Here is a 23589-nt window from a genome sequence, read left to right as displayed (position 1 = left end):
GTGGACACAGAGAGATATATGCTTGGAGATGGAGGAAAGAGAGAGAAAGGGATGTTTTATCAGGGGAGGGGAATACAGGAAAGAGAGGGAGTACTGGGGAATCTTTTTAGATTCCTTTCTTTTGTTCAATCATCAGGTAAATCATCTTTTTGAGCTTATATAAATTGAAAAGTGTTCGTCCTCTATTTTACTAACACCACTTTGTAGTTCTGGTCCAATCAATCATTTTATCCCAACCAGACTATTGCAATTCCATCTATGTTGGTTTAAGTAAAGGAAATGAGAAAAGGTTGCAGTTAAGGTAATTCAAAATACAGCTGCAAGGATGATTTTGGGAAATCAAAATTTGATCATGTGACACATTTGCTAAAGATCCTACATTGGATTCCGTTTCGTTTTAGAGTGCACTTCAAATGTGCTTATATAGTATTTAAAATTATACATGGACTCTGATTCCTTTATACTTAAATTTTTTAAGATTTTTGGGTTGTGGAACCATTCTCCTTTCCCTTTGTTAAAGGTCAGTCAGTAAAATGGTTCATTCTTTTTGTTTTTATTAACTGCATTGTGGAATGATCTACCCTCTCAAATAGGATCTTGTATTTCACTTCAGGTCTTCTGAAAAATCTTAAAAACCATGTTATTTCAATGTTTTTTAAACAATAATTTTTAAGGACTGTAATGTTTATCCCTTTTAGATAAATTGTTGTAAACCGAGTCAAACCCTATTTTTTTAGGGATAACTTGGGTATATAAATCTAAGATTAGATTAGATGCTTGATCAGGGAAGGGAGATATAGGGGAGAGAGAGATGCTTGCTCTGGGGAAGTGGGATAGTAGAGAGAGAGAAAGATATGCTTGGGGAAGGGGGATAGGGAAGAAAGAGGGATGCTTGATCAGGGGATGGGATAGAGAGGGTTGCTTGCTCTGGTGAGGGGGATATAAATGGAGAGAGAGATGCTTGCTCTGGGGAGGGGGAAAGAGAAAGATGTTTGATCAGACGAGAGGGAGAGAGATAGAGGGATGCTTGATCAGGGGAGGGGGATAGGCGAGAGAGAGGGATGCTTGATCAGGGAAGGGATAGGGGAGAGAGATAGGGATTGGGAGAGAGACGCTTGCTTGGGGGGGGGGTAGTGGAGAGAGAGATGTAAACTTATGAGTACTTAAAGACAGACAAAAGCTTTTGACATTTTGATTGTTGATGATGTGCTTTGCAGTTTATTAACTGGAGCTGAAATGTTTGCAAGTATTGATTATTTTGTAGTTCTTTTTTGTCAGTTGCATTGAATGTTGTTATATGAAGATTTTTATTCTGGTACCGCGTTAAATACTTTTTTCTCTCTAATAAAAAATGTATCAATATATACTTTTGGTTTTATTACAATTTGGGAATTGAGAATGAGTCAGACAATGAATTTGTGGTAGAGAGACTGGTGGTACATAGGTTTGGGGTGGGAAAGGTCTGGTAGAGAGTTCTGGTGTAAGGCTTGGTATAGTGTGCTTTTGAGAGAGATGTAGGCTAGTGAGGATGGATGCCACTGACACATGCTGGTCAGCAGTGTTGCATTCCCATGTGGGAAAATATTTGGCGGCTCTCCTTCAGCTCATTTGGATCCAAAGTGACCTCTGCTCAAAAATAAGCGAAGAAAACTGCTCTAGCCTAACCAGAATCAATAATCTGCTGGGGAATCTCACCCAGACACTCTGCACTCTCATTCCACAGGGAGATTACACAAAGCGTTCAGAATTTGCTGAAAGTCATTCAACTGCTTGTTCATGTGAAGCATAAGGGAAGAGATGTGTTTAACAGCAGACTGGCCTATGGCCCAGTGTGAAGTTCAAGATTCTTATCAGGAGTAAAGGTACATCTCTGCCTTTTGGAATGCTAATACCACCTCCTGTTGACACAGCTCCCACACAACCCTCCTTTGAGAGAAGCTGGTGATTCTTGGCTGCAATTGAATACGGAGGCAGAAAGCGGGTTAGGGAGACTTTTCTGCTGAGCGTTTGCCTCATGTTGGTCAATAGGGCTTCAGCTTTATGCTGACCTGAACCTTATCGGGCAGATCAACTGAGTTACTTCAGTCATTATCTGCTATCATCTACAATGTAACTAGGTTGCCAGAGTGATGTTCTCTTTATCAGGTCAGTGAATAAATGGCATGGTTTCACTGGGGATAAATGGCACAAAATGAAGTTGGACTCATGACAAAAGATTTATTTGGTCTCCAGGAACATGAACACTTCAGTAACATCACTACTTATCTACACCACACCTGTTGCAGGAATTCTCAATACATTGTCTGACTTGCTGCCTTTCTGAAAACAAGATAAGATTGGCGAGTTTTGTCCTTTGGGACACTGTCTTTTTTTTTTTTTTTTTTCTCATTTCTAACACTGAGGCATTTTTATGTTTTGTAGTAAGGTCATTATAGCACAGTAATTCACCACTGAATTTCTCTATCCGCCCCTGGGGGAGGAGGAAGATGTAATTACAAAGCATAGAAAGCCCTCTGCTGTCCGTGTCTGGAGCCTTCTCATTCTGTTCAATCGATGCGAAGATGAGCACTCTTCTTACAAGCAGATCTGCAAGTGGAAATAACAGATCTTCACAGAATGCCTCACTCAGGGTGTCAGACACATCACTGTGCAGTTCTTCAGTACAGTGGTACCTTGGAATCCGAATGCCCCACTACTCTGATCAAAAATTTTGAGCAAATTTTGCCCCGGAATCTGAACGCTGCTTTGGAATCCAAATGCCCTGCACGTTGTTCGTACGTTTCCCCAACACTCGGGCCACCCATACGTCGTAATAGAAGACCCAAAAAGGAGCAGAAAAACTTCCTGGGACAAAAAGAGGTAAGAAGGAGATGAGCAACTGTTACATTACTCAAATTAATAGGTTTTAGGAGTACATAAGTCTTGATTTATTAAGTAAAACAATTGAGTTGTAAAGACAGTGACCTTTAAAGACAATTATCACAGTTTTTCCACTTACAATAATGCCAAAATGGGGCAGTTTTTAGTTTTAAACAGTTTTCCATATTCGGTTGAGAACTTTTACCACTTTTTCATAGATAACAAAGACAACTGTAACATCTAAGCACACTCTACCCTGTTAAAATTAGAGTTCATGGGGCTCAGGAATGGATTAATCCAGTTTCTATTATTTTGAATGGGAAAAATTGTCTTGGAACTCGAACAGGGTTCTGGAACGGATTAAGTTCGGATTCCAAGGTATTACTGTATCTCTGACAAGGATTCTGGAGACTACACCTTCAAAAAGATATAAACAGGATGAAGTCAGGCCAGAGGAAGGCTATTAAAATGGTCGATGGTCTTCGTCAAAAAGCATATGAGAACAGACTTAAAGACCTCAATATGTATACTTTGGAGGAAAGGCTGGATAGAGGCACATGAGGGAAGTCTCTTTCAGTTGAAAGGAAGTTCTAGAATGAGGGGTATAAGATGAAGGTGAAAAGGGATATACTAAGAAGTGACCTCAGAAAATACTTTTTCACAGAAAGCGTAGTGAATGTGTGAAATGGCTTCGCTGTTGAGGTGGTGGGATAAGTACATTGGATCTCTAAGGGAGAGGAAGGGATGGTAGATAACATGGATAGGCAGACTAGATAGACCATATGGTCTTTATATGCCTTCATTTTTCTATGTTTCAATGATTCGGTCTAAAATTTGTAGCACAAGGCATTGACAGGCTCTGGCCCACCAGATCTCAGAAGACATGCTAGGTCAGGCAAGTACCTGAATGGGAGTACTGGGAATGACAGTGCAGGAGGAAATACTGACCCAGTGTCTCAGCATGGTGCTAGGGGATACTCTCCCCTCTGAACCAGTACTGACCCAGTGTCCCAGCATGGTGTTATGAATACTCTCCCCTCTGAACCAGTACGAACCCAGTGTCCCAGCCTGTAAGTCTTCTAAGGACATGAAAAATATCTACTGCACCTGAGTGCAACTCGCTTTGAACTAGTGAGAAAGGTGTGAGCTAAATCGAAATGCACATTGCTGCTCTTGGTTGGTGATGTAATTTTAAAGCACTCACTGTTTCCCTACAGCTCAGATAAATGACTTTGAAGAATGACTCATGAAATCTGGAAGAGTTCCTTGGAAAATACATATTATAATTCTGCCAGATGGATGCAAACCGCACAAAAAACATTCAGAAAGTCTCACATTAACAATTGCAGCTCCTTCTACAATATTTAGAAGCTCATCCAGAATTGATTTCCTGTTGCTTTACAAAAAACAGATTAGCACTGGTCTGGCCTTTAGGCCCTGCATTCTAACAAGCTATTGTCACTGACCCTAAAACTCTTTGCCTCCCCAGATCACTGGCTACCAGGTGCTTCAGCCTTCCAGTTTTAACTGGCCAGAGCCTGGTTATGGGTTCTGCTATCACGTCAGAAAATGAGTTATTCTCTCTCTCATGGAGATCCCCATGTCTGCCTTTCTGGTAATAGAAAAAGGTTTTTGGTAGGGGTGTGTAGCCAAAAATAGTCTTTAATTTCATTTTGTTTCATACTGTTTTTGCCCTATTTGTTTCTGAATTTTTTTTGATTCAATATTTTTTTAACATTTTCTTGTTTTAGTGTCACTATTAAAGAAACAAAAAAGAATTTCAATTGGGCAAGTGTTTCTTGGTTTGTTTTGAAAGTCTTTGCAATGTTTGATTTTTTATCTCTCAGTTTTGGATCTCTGTCCCTTTTCATGTTCTGCTGGGATACAGATGTCATCATATTTTTACCTTTTTAAATAAACACCTTTCCTGTCTAATTAGCTGAAGGCCCCCCCTGAACCCCCAAATGGCTTGCCTGGATATCTGTGAGACCTTTACTAGCCACAGGACTGGATGGGCATCTTCTCTGAAACACTATCTTCTCTAATTATAGAGGAGCTTGTCTGCCACAAGCCATCAACATCCTCCTCTCTCCCTCAGCAACCCCAACAACAGAGGCATTTAAACCCAAATTACTCCGGTCAGAATTACAGGCTGGTCCAAAACGCTTTCCTTCCATTTTTCCAGGTAATGAAATGAAATTCAAATGTAAAGTTATGACAACTGAAGAGTAAAATCTTACTGTAACTGAGGGGAGGATGTGGCCTTGAGGTTAAAACAATGGACTGAGAACAAGGGTTCAAATTCCCAATCATACTTCAGCATTTATAAAACAAATTCAGGTTCTTCAAACAAGGAATACCTGCTGACAAATCAGTGCAATCACATTGTATTGGATCTTGTGTACATCAAGTGGGGCTAAAAAACCTGATAAGCAGAATTGGGATGCAGTGAGCTGGCATAGTGCCAGTGCCGAGGTTTAACTTGAGTATTTGATGTTACTATCTGTATATATATATAGAAGGGTGAAAACAAGGAAAACCCAACAGGTCCACAGTGAATATGGAGCAGCTAAAATCAAAAAAAGGAATTGTGGAAATGATGCTTGTAATGCAGGCATTTATTGAGACAATAAAAAGATGCTGAATCCACATATACTTTTAAAAGTATAGACCCATCACGGTCCATGTTTCAATTAAACAGTCTTCCTCAGGGGTCCTAAGGTATGAAGGTTCAAAGACAAAAAGGCAAATGTGGTTGCCAGCAAATTCAACAGACTAAACTGGTTCCTTTAGGTCTTGAAACATAAATGTCTGGAAAACGTAAAGCACTATAAACTGTTCAAAATGTAGCTGCAGGACTTATCATGCAGATTTGATCATGTGATGCCATTATTGAAAAAGCTCCACTGGCTTCCAGTCAAATACCGGATTATGTATAAAGTTTTGGCCTTGATCTTTAAAGTTTTACGCTATGCGATACATAAGAACATATGAATAGCCTTACTGAGTCAGACCAAGTAGCCCGTTCTCATGGTGGCCAATCCAGATCACTAGTACCTAAACAAAACCCAAGGAGTAGCAACATTCCATGCTACCAATCAAGGGCAAGCAGTGGCTTCCCCCATGTCTTTCTTAATAACAGACTATGGACTTTTCCTATAAGAAATTGTCCAAACCTCTCTTAAAACCAGCTACGCTATCCGCTCTTACCACATCCTCTATCAACACGTTCCAGAGCTTAACTATTTTCTGAGTACAAAAAAATTTCCTCCTATTGGTTTTAAAAGTATTTCCCTGTAACTTCATCAAGTGTCTCCTAGTCTTTGTAAATCTTGATGCAGTAAAAAAAGAAAAGAAAAAAAAAAATCGATCCATTGTACCCATTCTACACCACTCAGGATTATGTAGACTTCGATCATCTCTTCCCTCAGCTGTTTCTTTTCCAAGCTGAAGAACCCTAATCTCATATGAGAAAAGTTCCATCCCCTTTATCATCTTGGTCGCTCTTCTTTGAACCTTTTCTAGTGCCGCTATATCTTTCTTGAGATGAGACCAGAATTGAATGCAATACTCCAGATGAGATCGCACCACGGAGCGATATAGGCGCATTATAACATTCTTAGTCTTGGTATTTGACTCAGGTGCTGAAAGTGTACCAACCGTGCAGATCTTTAAGGTCTGAGAGGACACTAAGGCTAGTTAGTGTTGCTCTTAGTTGTTCAATATGCAAAAATAAGGACGTTGATGATTCTGTGGTAGGAGTACTTCTTTTGAATAGTTTGACAGGATCGCTTAGAGTACTTTCTGACATTAAGAAATTCAAGAGCGTGTTAAAAACAACTTTATTTACAGAAGCTTTGTAATGAAATCTTTTGTATTATATTTTTCTTTGAAGATTATCTAGGTGAATGCTATTTATTTTTGTATTGTGACTCAGATTGTGTACTTATTATGTGAACCTTTTAGGTTTAAGTGGTGTACAAAACTTTAAATAAATAAATAAGAAACTGGTTCCTAGTTTAGGTCTTGAAACATAAATATCTGGAAAACGCTATACCAAGAGCAAACCGCCCTGAGCAATGCGTAGAAGGGTGACCAGTGACTGCCCTGGCACTGTCTGTTCAGCAGACTTAAATTAAGGCCCAGATTTTATAAATGGCGCCTGAAGTTAGGTGCCTAGATTGGTTCGCTTAGCCCAGTGGTTCCCAAACCTGTCCTGGAGGACCCCCAGGCCAGTCGGGTTTTCAAGATAGCCCTAATGAATATGCATGACAGAGATTTGCATATAATGGAGATGCCAGGAATGCAGATTTGCTCCATGCATATTCATTAGGGCTATCTTGAAAACCCGACTGGTCTGGGGAGCCTCCAGAACAGGTTTGGGAACCACTGGCTTAGCCGATCTAGGCACCTAACTTAATTTTCTTCATTGGCTTAATCAGCATTGTTAATTGAAAGCACCATTAAAAAATATTTAAAACGAGGGGCCTATCAGAAAGTAGGCATGGTTAGGGACAGATTTTGGGCGTGGTTTGACATAGGCGCTCTCATTTAGGACATAAAAACCCTTGCTTAAATGGCAGTGCGCCTAAGGATTCAGCACCTACCAGCACCTAAGTCCATTTAGGTGCGCTAGGTGTGATTTTATAGATGGCGTCTACTGGATGATTTACAATTCCGCTCAACGGCACCTAGCTGTTAAATGCCGTCTGGCTATCACTGTATCTTTCTAGATCATTTTTAGGGCTGACAGCCCACAATTATACAGATTCCATCCGATATTCAGCACTATTTAACTTCTGGCCAGTTAAATAGCATTGAGCTGGCTAAGCACTAGTTTAGGGTTGCCAGATTTCCTCTTTAAAAAAAGAGGATACTTGGCCCCACCTGTTCTGCCTGCATGCCCTGCCCCGTTCTGCCTCCAGCTCCTCCCTGTTACCCCAGTGCCACCCCCAGCTGAACCACCTGTCTCCTTCCCCGAGGTCTGGAGGGCCTCTGCACATGTGCTGACGTGGATTAAAAACTGGTTGGTTGATAGGAAACAGAGAGTGGGGGTACAAGGACAATACTCGGACTGGAAAAGCGTCACGAGTGGAGTGCCGCAGGGTTCGGTACTTGGACCCGTGTTCTTCAACATATTTATAAACAACCTGGAAGTTGGTACGACAAGCGAGGTAATTAAATTTGCAGACGATACGAAGTTATTCAGAGTAGTGAAGACACAGAAGGATTGCGAAGACCTGCAACATGACATAAACACGCTCGAGAAATGGGCTGCGACATGGCAAATGAGGTTTAACGTGGATAAGTATAAGGTGATGCATGTCGTTAACAAAAATCTTATACACGAATACAAGATGTCCGGTGCAGTACTCGGAGAGACCCCCCAGGAAAGAGACTTGGGAGTACTGGTTGACAAATCAATGAAGCCGTCCGTGCAACAGAATGCTAGGAATGATTAAGAAGGGGATCACAAACAAATCAGAGAAGGTTATCATGCCGCTGTACCGGGCCATAGTACACCCCCACCTGGAATACTGCATCCAGCATTGGTCGCCGTACATGAAGAAGGTCACAGTACTACTTGAAAAGGTCCAGAGAAGAGGGACTAAAATGGTTAATGGGCTAGAGGAGTTGCCGTACAGTGAGAGATTACAAACTCTGTGCCTCTTCTCCCTTGAAAAGAGACATTCAAGATATTGAAGGGAATAGACTTAATAAAGAAAGAGAGATTGTTCATCCTCTTCAAGGTGGAGAGAATGAGAGGGCACTCTCTAAAGTTAAAAGGGGATAGATTCTGTACAAACGTAAGGAAGTTCTTCTTCACCCAGAGAGTGGTGGAAAACTGGAACGCTCTTCTGGAGGCTGTTATAGGGGAAAACACCCTTCAGGGATTCAAGACAAGGTAGGATAAGTTCCTACTGGAACAGAACATACACAAGTAAGGCTAGACTCAAATAGGGCACTGGCCTTTGATCTAAGGGATGCCGCGTAAGCTGACTGCAGGGCACGATGGACCACTGGTCTGACCCAGCAGCGCATATGTTCTTATGCCAGATGCAGTCCAAAGTTCAGGGGCGTCCAAAACCCAGACAAACTGCTGGGTTTTGGAAATCCCTCCGGGCACCCGTCAGTCTTTTAGCCCTACACATGAAAACTGTTGAATTTTTGCACTTAGCAGCTAGTGGCTAGCTGTCTATGTCGCTTGACTTAGCCGGCTATCTGCGAAACTTAAAGCGCTAGCCTGCTAAGTTAAGAGGTCAAATTGGACCACGTAAATAGCTGTTCTATCTTTGGCCACAGTAAACCTAGCTGGCCAGCACTGAATATTGACTTAACTTTCTAAGTTTATAGGCCAGCTAACTCCTGCGGTCTGAATATCAGCCCCCATTATATCGCACCATTTAATGATTAAACTTTCCAACACTAGCTGTATAACTTCTGAAATATTATGGATTATACTGTCACTTGCTACCAGCAAATGCATAATTGGCTTTGAATATCAACTCAATTATCATTATTAATGTCTTAATATAGTTCTTAGATAATGATATCTGCAGGTAATAACTTATATGAATGGCAGGTTCTAAACTGCCTAAAGGGGTTGTTACCCTCTTAGTGATGGGGGGAGGAGGGGGGTTGAGGAGGAGCTGACTATATGATAGATGCCTCCATCAATGTCAAAGGTTATGTGTGACATGGATTTCTTTCACTCATGAATAGTGATGAGATGTGTGGGTGCCGGTGTTAGAGGTTTTTTTTTTTTTTTAAATTTCTTTATTGATATTTTGAACTTGACAATGTATACATTTGAAAAATCGAAAAAACCCCCAAAACAAAACAACTATATGAAAATACACTATTAACATCAGAAATATTACAATAAAAATTTTAAATCCCTTCTTAACCTATAACAGTAATGATATTATATTATACTCATCAATATTATAGAATATTATGAAATTTATACCTCTAAATAAATAATACACCCCCCCACCCCCCCACCCCCCCTGGATGTGCAAAGGAATCTAACATAAAGAAAAAGGAAAGAAAATAAGATGATACCTTTTTCATTGGACTAACTTAATACATTTTTAACTATACAGTATATTTATTCATTTTCCAAACCATAACAGAAATACAATTATATCCAATAAGACTGATAATAAGTCCTATACATAGGAAATCGGTGATGACATTTTAACTTAATACATATTTAATTAGCTTTTGAAGGCTATACCTCCTTCTTCAGATCAGAAATGAGCAAATGATGACATATCAGAATATATATGAGTATGCAATCTCTTTTGGGGGGGTGTGTGAGGTAACAGTTGTAAAATTCTTAAAAATATTTGGAGTCTTTTACTCTATGAAGACTATCTTTGTATCTGTTTGATATATGGTAACATGGAAGTTGTATTTGTCCTCCCTTGGTCTGTTTAATAAAGGCTCCGTGTTTAAATTAATAATAATTTAAAAAAGAATATATATGGGAGGTACCTTTCCCCATGAGACTGTCATTGGAATGCTTTTATGTATCACACATTTATTCTGAAGTGTCATCATTTCTTCATTTCTGATCTGAAGAAGGGAGTATAACATTTGAAAGTTAATAAAAAATGTATTAAGCTAGTCCAATAGCAAAGGTATCATCTTTTTTTTCCTCTTCGTTTTTTCTCTATTTATTACCTTTAAATATGGACTGACATTGCAACCACACCACTTCACTCAATCTAACTGGAACTCATATTTATGCATCACTTGTGGGCATACAATACACTACAGGCTGACCAAATTTTGGGTTTGGTTTCGGTTTTGGTGCCAAAACCAGCCCCAATTCCATATTCAGCATTGTTTTGATTTCGGTCAGAATCAAAAATGTTGCACAGCCCCCACACTGACCCACCAGCTGGTGGCAACCCCCTCTCCCAGACACCCCCAGACGGTCCCTTCCTGGACACTCATAAGAATATAAGAATAGCCTTACTGGGTCAGACCAATGGTCCATCAAGCCCAGTAGCCCGTTCTCATGGTGGCCAATCCAGGTCCCTAGTACCTGGCCAAAACCCAAGGAGTAACAACATTCCATGCTACTGATCCAGGGCACGAGATTCTAGTTCTTACCTTGATAATCAGCTTTTCCAGGAGATAGCCTGCTTGTCCAGAATGACACACCTATCTCCCCATGGCAACGAGACATATGCAGAAGGAATCCACTCCAGACTAGAGAGTTGCGCAGGGACAGAAATTCCACCTGTCCCTGCCAAAATCCCACCCATCCCCACCCGTCCCCGCGAGGAATCCCTCCATCCCCACCCGTCCCCGCGAGGAATCACCTCCGTCCCTACCCGTCCCTATAAACGTTATTTAATTTAATTATGCTACTGAATTAAAGGCTCTGGTAGAGAACCATTTACAAATAAGCAAAGACACTTTATTAATTTGGAAATATTAATTGGGAAGAATACATACTTTGCAAACGGGTTTCTACCAGAGCCTGTAATGTAAATATAAAATATAAATACTCAGCTGATGAGAACCCCCAAGCTGTCAGCTGAGGACTTCCTTTGCAGTTGGCCAGGGGTCCCTTTTAGGCAGCAGTAGCATCTCTGAGTCACAGATGCTGACACCTCAGTGGCTCATGGATGCTGCCAGCGACTGCTGTGCTTGGTGGAGGGGAGTTCTGGCCATCTCTAGAGGAGGTTCTCTGCTGGCGGTGCTTGGGGATCCCCATTCCCCACCAGCCACAGCAAGGGTCAGCAAGTACTTCAACACTGTAGAAATAAAACCAGAAATGCATTTCCTTTTATTTTGCACACAATACAAAGACATCTGCTATATACATTTCTCAAAGCTAACATATTTTAGTCAATAAATTCCGTTTTTTACCTTTGTTGTCTGGAGACTTATTTTTCCATAAAGTTGGTCCCAGTTTCTATTTTCCGCTTTCCCATCTTCTGTAAATTCTTCTGTTGCTGTTCATTGGTTCCTCCTACCATGGTCCAGCATTTATCCCTCTCTCATCCCCAGGACCATATGCAGCATCTTTCGCCCCTGTCCACCAGCCCCATGCCCAACATTTCTCCTTCTATCACCCCTCTCCAGCACCATGACACATCTCTCCCTCCATTCCCTTCACCACTATGTCCAACATTCCTCCCTCTTGCATCTATTTCAATCTGTCCCACTGTTCCCTTGCCACCACAATATTTCTCCCTCTCATCTTTCTCTTTCTTCTCATCTGTACCTCACTCCCTCCCTATGACCAAAAATTCTCCTTTCTTCCATTCCCCGTGTACACGACCATCTCTCTTTCCCTCTCACTGACACCCCCAGACAGTATTCTCCCTTTCCATTCCCTCCCCCACCTCAATATCTCTTTCCCTCCCTTCCTCCATCCTCTCTCCCAAGTTCATGCCTTGTGTCCAAAAACGCACTCCCTCCCCCCTTTTGTGTCCCGCGTTTGCCTCCAATGTTTGGCTCCCTTCTGTCCTGCATTTGCCTCCCACGTTCGTGTCCAGCAAATTACTTTTCAACAACTTTCTCTGAGAGGTAGCTCGAGTTGCGAGGCTCGTCTTCTATTTCCTGCCTGCCCTGCAGCACATAGCCTACCGGAAGTCTTCCCCCGTGGTCAGTGCTGATGTCAGATGGAAAGCTTTGCATCAGTCACGTGAAGCGTGCAGGGCTCGTTGCCCTACATGCTGGCACATAATTGACGCAAAGCCCTCCCTCTGACGTCAGCGCTGACACCGGGGAAGACTTCCTGTCAGCTATGTGTGCTGCTGCAGGGCAGGTAGGAAAAAAAGATGAGCCTTGTGGCTGAAGTTTCATCCAACCCCGCAGGATCCCCGAGACCATGAGGGTGGGGGGTCCCCATGGGATCCCCACGACCTGAGGGGGCGTCCCCACAGGATCCCTGCAACCCGAAGGGGAAACCCGCGGGATCTCCATGGGTCCCGCGGGATTCCCGTCGTCCCTGTTCCCGTTCAGCTCTCTACTCCAGACTCCCTCTGTGACCCTCCTACTTCACTGGGAGCTCTACTGCCACATGTAGTTAGTAACCAACATGCAAGAGCCCCATCCAAATTATGTGAAGTATGGAAAAATGGGAAAACTTCCCAACAAATAAACAGTTCTGCTCTAATTCAAGAAGACGTGAAAAATAAAACTATCAACTGCCAATGGACTCAAAGGAGCTCAGATAGTTCCCTTATCAAATTCTAAAAAGCCTCATGGCCCCACAGAAACCCCACACCACACCCAGGATGAACATCAAAAGCCAAACAGAAAAGTGAGTTTTCAACATGGATTTAAACTTTTTAAAAGAAATTTCCATATGAAGAGATACAAGTAAGATGTTCCACAATCAAGTAGAAAGAAAGAAAAAAGATGAATGATAAGTGTTTCTGTATGGGCCTATGAAGGAGGAGGAATAACTAAACACTGATCATATACCAATCATGATGAATAAATTGGTATCATAGGAGAAATGAGGTTGGCAAGATAAGAAGGTAACCTTTCATACAGGGCATGATATGTCAAAGTAAGTGTCTTATGTTGAAAATGGTATTGCACAGGAAGCCAGTGGAGTTTTGATTAAAGTGGTGAAATATGATCATATTTATTTATGTTTAGGAGAAATCTAGCTGCAGTACTTTAAAGGAATTGTAAGTATCTAATCCAGTGTTTTGCAAACTTTTTCAAGCCATGGCACTCTAAACTTGGGGCCGTGGCTGGAGGGTCTCTGCGCATGCGCAGACATCAACATAGTGACAACACGTGCGCGTGTGATATCATCACGCATGCGCGGAGGCCTCCCAGACGGGGCCCTGAGCTTGTTAACCCTGAAATGACTATGCCGGTGGGGAGGTGTGGAGAGAAGGAGAAGCACCGGCTCCAGCTGACTCATCTACAGGATGTGCGTCTCGCGACACCCCTGGAATCTTGCTGGAGCACACTACTATGCCATGGCACACAGTTTGTGATACCCTGGTCTAATCTGATAGTGAGGTAAACCTGAGAAAACAATGTTACAGTAATCTAATCTTGAAAGAACCAATGAGATAACAAGGGAATGCGGTATGGTATGCCATTTATGCCTAATGCAGTAAAAGGGTTCTAAGTAACTTTCCCAACATGACAAAGATTTTCAGTGCTATTTGAATCTATCTTCTATGGTTTTCAGCGCACTGCTTTAACCACTAGGCTACAACTCAGGCCGACATGATATAGCTGTAGGGCAATTTTGCAGAAATTAGAAAGGTCTCCAGTGTGCCCAGAGGATTCAGTTAGAGCAACATAGACTGAACATAGCTTTGCTTGTGGCAATGGGTGGAAACGGTATTGAGTGTCCAAAGTATGAAAAATCCTTAGATTAACAAATGTAATGGAGCACTTAGTATTACATATAATGTAAAATTAAAACAGAGGAGAAAAGACCTCAAAAAGCCCCTGGACTACAATCAAAAATATCATAACTAATTGGGGTTGGGTTTCATCACTGGTCAAAAACCCCCATATAATTTTTTGATTTTTATGTGGATTTAATTTTCCATAATTCAATGTGTGTTATACATATAAATTAATATTGTGATTAAATATCAATATCTCTCTTTTTCAATTGAGCATTAAATAACCAGCAGCTATATGTTGAAAATCTCAATAATATTGCATATGGCTATATGGTGTCAAGCACTTATCTTGATAACCCGACGGAGGCCCCATCCGTTTCGCTCCAACAGGCTTCTTCAGGGGTGGTGATAAAGCTTGTTATGTTGCCGGTAGAGATTAAATATTGCTCAAAAGTTCTGTAGTATAGCTGCGTGTTTGATACCATAGTTTATGATAGTATCAAACATGCAGCTATACTACAGATTATATGTATAATTTTACATTATATGTAAGTGCTCCATTACATTTGTTAATGGGCATCATGGACATACCGCACCTAATGGAGATAGCAGGCAGGCTACCCTATGTCCAGATTTACCTGGACATGTCCTCTTTTTAGATGACTGTCCAGGTGTCTGGATGGATTTTGAAAACCTGGCATTTTGTCCAGGTTTTAGAAGGCCTCGGCTCTGCCAGAGCTCCGAGCCGCATCAGAAGGGCCTCCTAGCATGGGCGGATGTGACATGATGACATCACATGCACGCATGTGACATCACTGACCCAAGCTCAGGGAAGGAGAGGAAGGGAGGTTTGTGTGTGGGAGGACTGGGAGGGAGCGGGGCCACAAGACCCTAGGCAGGCCGTTTCTTACCGATTTCACAGTTCTCTCCCGTGAAGCCTGGCTCACAGCTGCAACTGTATAAGGAGTCATTCATCTGGCAAGTTCCTCCATGGAGGCAGGGGTTGTTCTCACAGGGGTCGGACTCTGCTGTGGAAAGACAAGAAGGAGGTTGGGTTACTGTGACAGCACTGGAAAAAGCAGGCAGTGTGGGTGGGGAGCTTCTTTCTACTCCCACCCCCCTACTCTGCTGAAAGACTGCAGCCCACAATACTTGGAAACAGACAGAAGGATAAAGTGGATTAAAGAAAGACAAAAAGTGTAGAAACGCAAATGATTTCAAGAGCATATAGAATAGTACTTGGGTTTAGTGAATTTTCTGACTTTGCATTGCTTTTTTTTTTTTTTTTAATAGAGTTGAGCTAGAACCCTGGAATTTGACTAAGGCCTGTTTTCAAGTATTATGAGAAACAGACATCTCAGAGGCGTAATTTGAAGTTAGTTTCTAGGTTGGCCTGGAGGGACCTATGCATTTCTTCTCTGCCGATGCCCTCCACCTGCTTTAGAAATAGCTTGGTTGGAGAGGATCCCTGAGCCCCAACAGCTGAAGGCATCCTTTATGGAGCCCCCGGACCATCTCAGAAACAAGGAAGTTGGCGGCACGCTTCCAGTCACCACTGCCAGCATCTCCACACGTACTCTGTTCATACATATGAACTGAGTATGTGTAGGGGTACCAGCGCTGGCGGCTGGAAGTATGCTGCCGACTTCCTTGCTGCTCAGATGGCCCGGGGACTCCATAGAGGATTCCCTCAGCTGGTAGAGCTTGGGTATCCCTGCCAGCAATGCTGACAATGTGCACTGTTCCTGGGAGGGCCTGAACCCAAAGTGCATGGGCCCTTGCCCACCCGTGACTACACCACTGAGACACCTACTTGTCTTTATAAAATCCTAGTCTCAGTGGCAGAAATCATGCCTAAAGTGCAAGCATGGATAGGGAGGGCTGCTCTGCAGCAGAAACATAGAAAATGGCGGCAGAAAAGGGCTATAGCCCACCAAGTCTGCCCATTTCAAGTATCCGCCCCCCAGAGTTCACTCCCCTAAAGATCCCACGTGAGTATCCCATTTTCTCTTAAAATCCGTTACGCTGCTGGCCTCAATCACCTGCAGTGGGAGTTTATTCCAATGATCTACCACTCTTTCGGTGAAGAAGTACTTTCTGGAATCGCTATGAAATTTCCCTCCCCTGATTTTCAGCGGATGCCCTCTGGTGGTTGAGGGTCCCATGAGACAGAAGATATCATCTTCTGACACGATACGTCCAGTGATGTACTTATATGTTTCAATCATGTCTCCCCGTTCTCTTCTTTCCTCAAGTGAGTACAGCCGCAATTTTTTTAGTCTTTCTTCATACGTGAGATCCTTGAGCCCCAAGACCATCCTGGTCGCCATTCGCTGAACTGACTCGATCCTCAGCACGTCCTTACGTAGTACTCCACACTTATCTTTTTTGAAGTACGAATATGTGCATAGATTAGTGTAAATCTACATGCCCATGTGTGTGCTCTGCTTACATGCTACATAAACTCCACCCCTGTACAAATCTACCAGGAAAATATGAACCATCAACAAAATGGTGTCCTTTTATGGCAGGTAGTACATTTTCTAAGAGTAGGGTTACCATACATCCGGGAAAACCCAGCCAAATTCTCTTTTTAGAGGACTGTCCCGGCTCCTGGATAGATTTCCAAAACCCAGCAGTCTGGAAATCCTGAGCTCGGAGGTCTCATCTGGAAGCCTTTACACATGCACGGCCGTCATACTCACTTGTGCATGCGTGTGATGTCATTGTGTTGACATGCGCACAGGCTTCCAAATGTGGTCTTCGAGTTCGGGGAGGTTCGTGGTGGCGGGGCTGGGGAAGGAACGGGGTGGAGCCAGAGGCATAATGGGGGGCGGAACGGGGCAGGGCCAAGCATCCTCTTTTTTCGAAGGGGAAATCTGGCAACCCTATCTAAGAGGTCATTTATACTGGTATGTGGTTATACATGTTCTAAAATGACATCCCCAAAGTGCACGCAGCTCGTCGCACCATCGCACATGCTGACATTTCACAGCACTTCCTGGTCTCAGATATTCTGCTGCAGCTCTGGGCAGAGGCGGGGGATGGGGGGATCTTCTGCTGGATTCTGTGATTGCAGCCATTCTTGGGGTTATAGTTGTGCAGGTCAATATTCAGAGCGATTTAACAGCCAGAAATGGCTCCTGGACAGTTAAGTCACCTGTTTTGTTTTATTTATTTATTTTAAAAAAAATGTCTTACATACCGCAAATCTAAGCAGTTTACAACATACATACATAAAATATATTAACATTAATACATTTCTCAAAACATTCACAAATACACATTCAGTATTTCACACCTTACATACCTAAAACATTTTAATGTCATAAGAATGCCTGTGAAAACAAATATATTATTAAAGATTTTTCTAAATATAGTCAGAGACCCAATCGATCTTAATTCCTTTGGGAGTGCATTCCATAACTGAGGTCCAACAGCCATAAAAATTGAGTCTCTGTTCATCTCGAGTCTTATCTGTTTAAAATCTGGAACATCAAGCAACGTTTGATTACTTGACCACAGAGGACGTACAGGCACATGAATCTTTAAGGTTGCAGCCAAGCAAAGAGGTTGTTATTCATGGAAGAGGAAGGAGTGGCCTACTGGTTAGACCTACAGCCTTAGCACCCTGAAGCTATGGGGTCAAATCCCACACTGCTCCTTGTGACCTTGGGTAAATCACTTAATCCTCCACTGCCCCAGGTACTTTAGATAGATTGCGAGCCCATCAGCTGAGTACCTGATTATAAACCACTTAGACAATTAGTAGGCAGTAAATAAATAAAAGAAGATTAACCACTCATTTTGAGTGGCACTTACCGTATTTTCACCCATATACCGCGCACCCGTGTAAAACGCGCACACGAGTATAGCGCGGGGAACACAAATTTATGTAAAAAAAAATTTAATATAGTGCGCACACGCGTATACCGCGCATGCTAAAACCTCCTCCCGCCTACTCCGAACCGGCATCCGCCCCCCCGCTCGCTTACCCGAGAGAGTATTTTTTAAAAAATTCGAATCCGGCATTCCCCCTGCGAACCGGCATCCTCCCCCCCTCGCTCGCGTCACCCCCTCACCCGCGATCCTACATCCCCCCCAGCACCGCAAAACATCTCTTACCCGATTGGGCACCGGCACCAGCACCAATGCACAGGATGTGCCAGTGCCAGTGCCCGAAGATCCTCCCTCGTTGGGTTGGGCTGGGCTGGGCGGTGCGAAAGAGATCCTCCTTCTTCCTGCGCCGGGCTGGACTAGGCTTTGAGCATTTGCGCATGCTCAAAGCCTTCTGGTCTCGCTCTCTCCGTTATATGCGTGAAAATACGGTAATTGGTTAGAGCTGCTGAAAATAACCAGCTAGCACTGAACTGAAAACAGGCTATTCTGGGGGCAGATTCAACACTTGGCAGAGGAAGAGCTGCCGGGGTTGCGAGGAGCATGTTGAAGTTGTTACTCGCAGCAGTGAACAACTAGAGGTATGGGGGAAGGGGGAGCAGAGAGGGTGGGGGAGGGGCACTTCTCACCCCTCGCTATGCCACTGGTCAGTCCTGTCTTTAGGAGAGAACACATAGCTGGTTAAGTACTGAATATCGGCTCTGAAGCCCAGCACTGAATATCCAGGAATAACACCAGAAGCTGAATATCGCCGCCGCCTCCTATGGCTTTATTAACTTATATTCTGCCTAAATCTAAGTGAATCGCATGTGAAAAGCCAAACTGCCTATGTGACTGCCCACCCCAACTCCAATCCCTTTTCATAATTGGCTACGGCTGAGTTTAAACAATCCCGTGAGAAACCCAATGCAGAGCTTGGCACATGGCTACAAGACAAATTAAGACGCACAGGTGGAGCAGCAAAAGCCTCGGCAGGCAAACCATTTATGATGCTTCTAAAGATGAACAGTTTAGTCAAGCTGTGTTTATCTGTAAAGGAGCACAGACACTGGAAAGGCAGCAGCATGAATCAAATGATTGCACTCCCAGCCCTGCTCCTCCCTCCCTGCTTTCTTGCCTCTCTGAATAAGAATGAGAAGAGACATTTGAAGAAAAGATGGAAAACAGGCCAAGAAAAGTGTGTACACTCTGACAAACATTTCACAGTTCAGCTGAGATAAGGAGATGCCTCCATCTTTCAAGGCACGGGCTAAGTTGTTCCTGGATTTACACCCCCCCCCCCCCCATTCTATCTATAAACTTGTAGGTCTTTCCACAATGAGCTTACAATCAGCAGCGATGCTAAGTCACCCAGTTCCAGGCTGGAAATTTTGGGACAGTCCTGGACTTCTGACCAACTCATCCTGGTGCGTTAAATGATATGCAGCAGGTTTTTTTTTTTTTCCAATGGCAGGATGAGGCACTACAAATCCCACACTGCTTTGGGATGCAAGTCAAAATCAAGACTGGCCAAAAAGTCTCTAGCCTGGAATTGGGGAACTTGGCATCTCTGAACCAGGAAATTCAAAAGCAGAGCACAGCAGAACGTCAGGAAGAGAAGACATCTATAGAGTCATAAGAGTTGCGTTACTGGGCCAGACCAAAGTTCCATCCAGCCCAACATTTTGTTTTAAAAGTGCCCAAACAGTTTAAAACTTGGACCACATCCACTGGAAATGAGGCCTAACTTCTTTAGCCTTTCCTCATTTGAGAATCCTTCCATCCCCTTGATCGTTTTGGCTACCCTTCTCTGTATCTTTTTCCAGTTCCATTATATCCTCTTTTTTTTAAGAATTACACACAATACTCAAACTGAGGTCACACCATGGAGCACTAGAGAGGCATTATGATATTCTTTGCTCTATTGTCTATTCCTTTCCTAATAATTTCTAACATTCTACTTACCTTTTTGGCCACTGCCTCATACTAAGCAGAAGATCTCAACATACTGTCTACAATGACACCTAGACCTTTTTTCTTGGGTAGTGACTCCTAATATGGCACCTATCATCATGTAACTACTACTACTATTATTTCTGTAGCACTACCAGACGTATACAGCACTGTACAGAGTCACAAAGAAGACAGTCCCTGCCCAAAAGAGCTTACAATCTGAACAGACAAGACAGACAAACAAACAGAATGTCATGGATACAGTTAAAGGCAATGATTAATCTGCTGGCTAGGTTGGAAGGCAGAGGGGAGTATAGGACAATCAAGACATTGTGACATCACTGATGAAGTTGGTTCTTAGGCATTGGTGGAGTGAGGCATTATGACATCACAGTCTCAGCTCTGCTTCTTAAAGACTGAAACTCATCACACTACTACTATGAAAGAGCTTACTATCTAAACAGACAAACAGGATGGATACAGTTATGGGGAACGGTTAATCTGCTGGCTGGGTTGGAGGGCAAAGGAATAGGGTTAAGGATTGAAGGCTATATCAAAAAGACCAACTTGGGTAATTTATTCCAGGCATAGGGGATAGCTAGATGAAAGGAACTGGCAGTAGAGGAGAAGGGTACAGCTTAGAGCGGCTTATCTGAGGAACAGAGTTCTCTGGGAGGTGTATAAGGAGAGAGAAGAGATATTGAGAGGCAGTAGAATGAACGCACTTGTAGGTCAGCAATAGGAGCTTGAACTGTACGTGAAGGCGGATAGGGAGCCAATGAAGTGATTTAAAGAGTTGGTAGAAGATGAGTCATGCAACAGAGTTTTGCACCAATTGCAGGGGGGAGAGGCGGCACTGCAGGAAACCAGTTAGAAGTAGATTGCAGTAATCTAAGCGTGAGGTTACGAGAGAGTGTGGAAAAGGGTCTGGGTAGTGTGCTCAGAGAGGATTTGGATTATTCTTCTGCATCACTTTGCACTTGTCCATGTTACATTTCATTTGCTGTTTGGATGCCCAGTCACTCTCTGTTTTCTATCTTTTAACCAGTTGCCAGTCCACAACAGGGCATCGTCTCCTGGCCTTAGTTCCTTCAATGTATACCCATTATTTTCTGATTGTAGATCCTCTGTGTTCATCCCACTCTTGTTTGAACTCTGTCACTGTTTTCTTCTCCACCACCTCCCTCGGGAGCGCATTCCACGCAACAACCACCCTCTCCGTAAAGAAGAATTTCCTAACATTACTCTTGAATCTACCACCCCTCAACCTGAAATTATGCCCTCTGGTTTTACCATTTTCCTTTCTATGGAATAGATTTTGTTCTACGTTAAAACCTTTCAAGTACTTGTCTCGCACCTACGGAGATGCTCAGGGATGCTTATCAATGCCCAAGGCCACTCCCGGGGAAACCGCACCCATGCCACTTGGGCATCTTTAAGTGTCTCTACACATCTCCGTAGGCGCGTGACATACGCCTACAATGTAGGCATCCTCCCCCCCCCCCTTTTTTTTTAACATGCATCCTGATTGACTGTGAGAAAGCAGTAGGATGCCTACAGCTGTCTACCATTGAAACGCACATTTGCACAATCAGGCCCATAGTGTTGTGAAATCTGGCATCTACCTTTGCATTAAGGGCCCCCCTTTACAATGCCACAGTAGTGATTCTCCCGTGGCAAATGCACCAAAGCCTTGTCAATTCCTATGGGCTTTGGTGCATTTGCAGTGGGAGAATTACTACCATGGCTTTGATGAAGGAGCCGTGACTGCACTAACATGTGTTTTGAGGAACTGATGTCCTCTGCTGTATTTTCCAGCAACTACATGTGTATTTTCCAACATCCTTACAAGAATTTTAGCACAGGCTGCATGCTTTTTAAAAAAAATAAAATATTGAGAGAATTCTAACTGTGCTGACCTGGATGTCTTATTTCCAACTTAGATGTTCTGTGCAATAGAGAGCTTCAAATGTATTAAGTTAGTCCAAAGAAAAGGTTATTACTTATATAATTTGTTTTGCTGTTGGTTTATAGGGGCTGTTCTACTGTACAATTTATGAGCAGTTGTATTTTTTTGTGATGGTTATAAAATGCTTCAAGTCCTTGCAACAGAAGTGACACTGAAGTAAATAAATATACTTGTATTCTTTTCTTAAAGTAATTGAACTTCAAGTCATTAGAAGTAAAAGCAGCTAAACTACAGAGGCCACATGAAACCATGTGGCCTCTGTAGTTTTAGACTGAAGAGAAAAGAATGAGCAGAGGATGTGGTCTGTCGTAAACTCAGAGCTTCAGGGTGGACATAGTTCTAGTAGCTGTCTTGGTTCTAAGGACATGGGGGGGGGGGGGGTTTCTACACTGGCTGAACCAGGTGGGGAGAGTGAGGGGTGAATCTACCAGGTCCTGTCTTGCTAGGGTGGCTTTGTCTCCAATGTCTGACATTGTTTAGGAGCAGAGTGGATACATCCCTTTTATCTTTAATATCTCAAGGGGGTGGAAATATTCAGTCTTTGGGGGTAACTACTCTGGCCCCACATCTCCCAAAGGTCAACCCTGCAAAGGTGCTACTGCAAATGAATGTTTCAGAGCCACATGAGTGCGCCTTCATATCTAAATTTAAGGTGGGGAGATGCATAAGTATCAACATTTCAAATGATTGGGGGTAGCAATTGAAATATAAATGACCCCTCCCAATATACAATGATGGAGCTTGTTCAATTTTGGGGGTGCTCAGTACCCATTGTACCCAAAGAGCTGGTTCTAATGTGGACAGACACCAGCAAGATGAGAGCTAATAAGTTTGCAGATCCATCATGATAGGGGGTCTGGACGGCTTTTCAAAACCCAGCACTTTGTCCGGGTTTTGAAAAGAAATCATGTCGGGAGTGGGCTGAGGGCGGAGCTGGGGCATAACGGAGCAGGGATGCGTGGAACTGGGTGGGTGGGTCTAGGGGTCCGGTTTGTACTGACATTTGTCATATTTTGTGCATGTTATTACTGTAATGCCGCCTAGATATAGGCAGTTGATAAATTTTGGGGGTGGCAATTGAAATATAAATTGGGGGTGGCATGAGTACTAGAGACTGTCATGTTGTCTCATGTCATCTATTTCTTTTTAACCTCTCCTATTACCTAGTGGCCTACAGCCTGGCTTCCCTGGGTAGGCCTGATCTTGCTATCAGAAGCTAAGCAGTATCAGGCCTGGCAAATACCTGGATGGGGGACCACATGGGCAGCAGCAACATAGTGGAGCTACACAACCATACAGGAGAAGGCAATGGCAAACCACTCCTGACCTCTATCTTGAAACATGACAGGAAGGATTCCTTACTATGCATGCACAATGGATCAGTGGTTGGCTCAAACACATACATAGTATATGCTTCATCCTATGTCTGACCATGCCATGTTTTCTCATACAATGTTCTTCCACACTGTCATACTGTTCACCATCTTTGTCCTACTATACTATTTACCATATTATGTTTGTCACACTAGGTCTCAAAAAGCAAACACTACTGCTTATTGAAACATCAATCATGTATTATAT

General features: G+C 43.0%; 1 protein-coding gene across 3 annotated transcripts in view; it reads right to left on the bottom strand.

Moving 5' to 3' along the window:
* NCAN (neurocan) overlaps nt 1-23589 on the bottom strand; it is a 244521-nt gene that overhangs the window by 53453 nt on the left and 167479 nt on the right. For 2 of the 3 annotated variants that reach the window (XM_033955984.1, XM_033955987.1), the window contains exon 9: nt 15122-15238. In XM_033955984.1, the coding sequence (XP_033811875.1) occupies nt 15122-15238 (117 nt within the window). The remainder of the gene's footprint in view (nt 1-15121; nt 15239-23589) is intronic. The other variant, XM_033955985.1, reaches the window with a different exon arrangement.

This window comes from Geotrypetes seraphini, chromosome 8 (assembly GCF_902459505.1).
Source record: "Geotrypetes seraphini chromosome 8, aGeoSer1.1, whole genome shotgun sequence".
Lineage (NCBI taxonomy): Eukaryota > Metazoa > Chordata > Amphibia > Gymnophiona > Dermophiidae > Geotrypetes > Geotrypetes seraphini.
The sequence above is the reverse complement of the archived record's forward strand: the minus strand, read 5'-3'. Positions and strand labels throughout refer to the sequence as shown.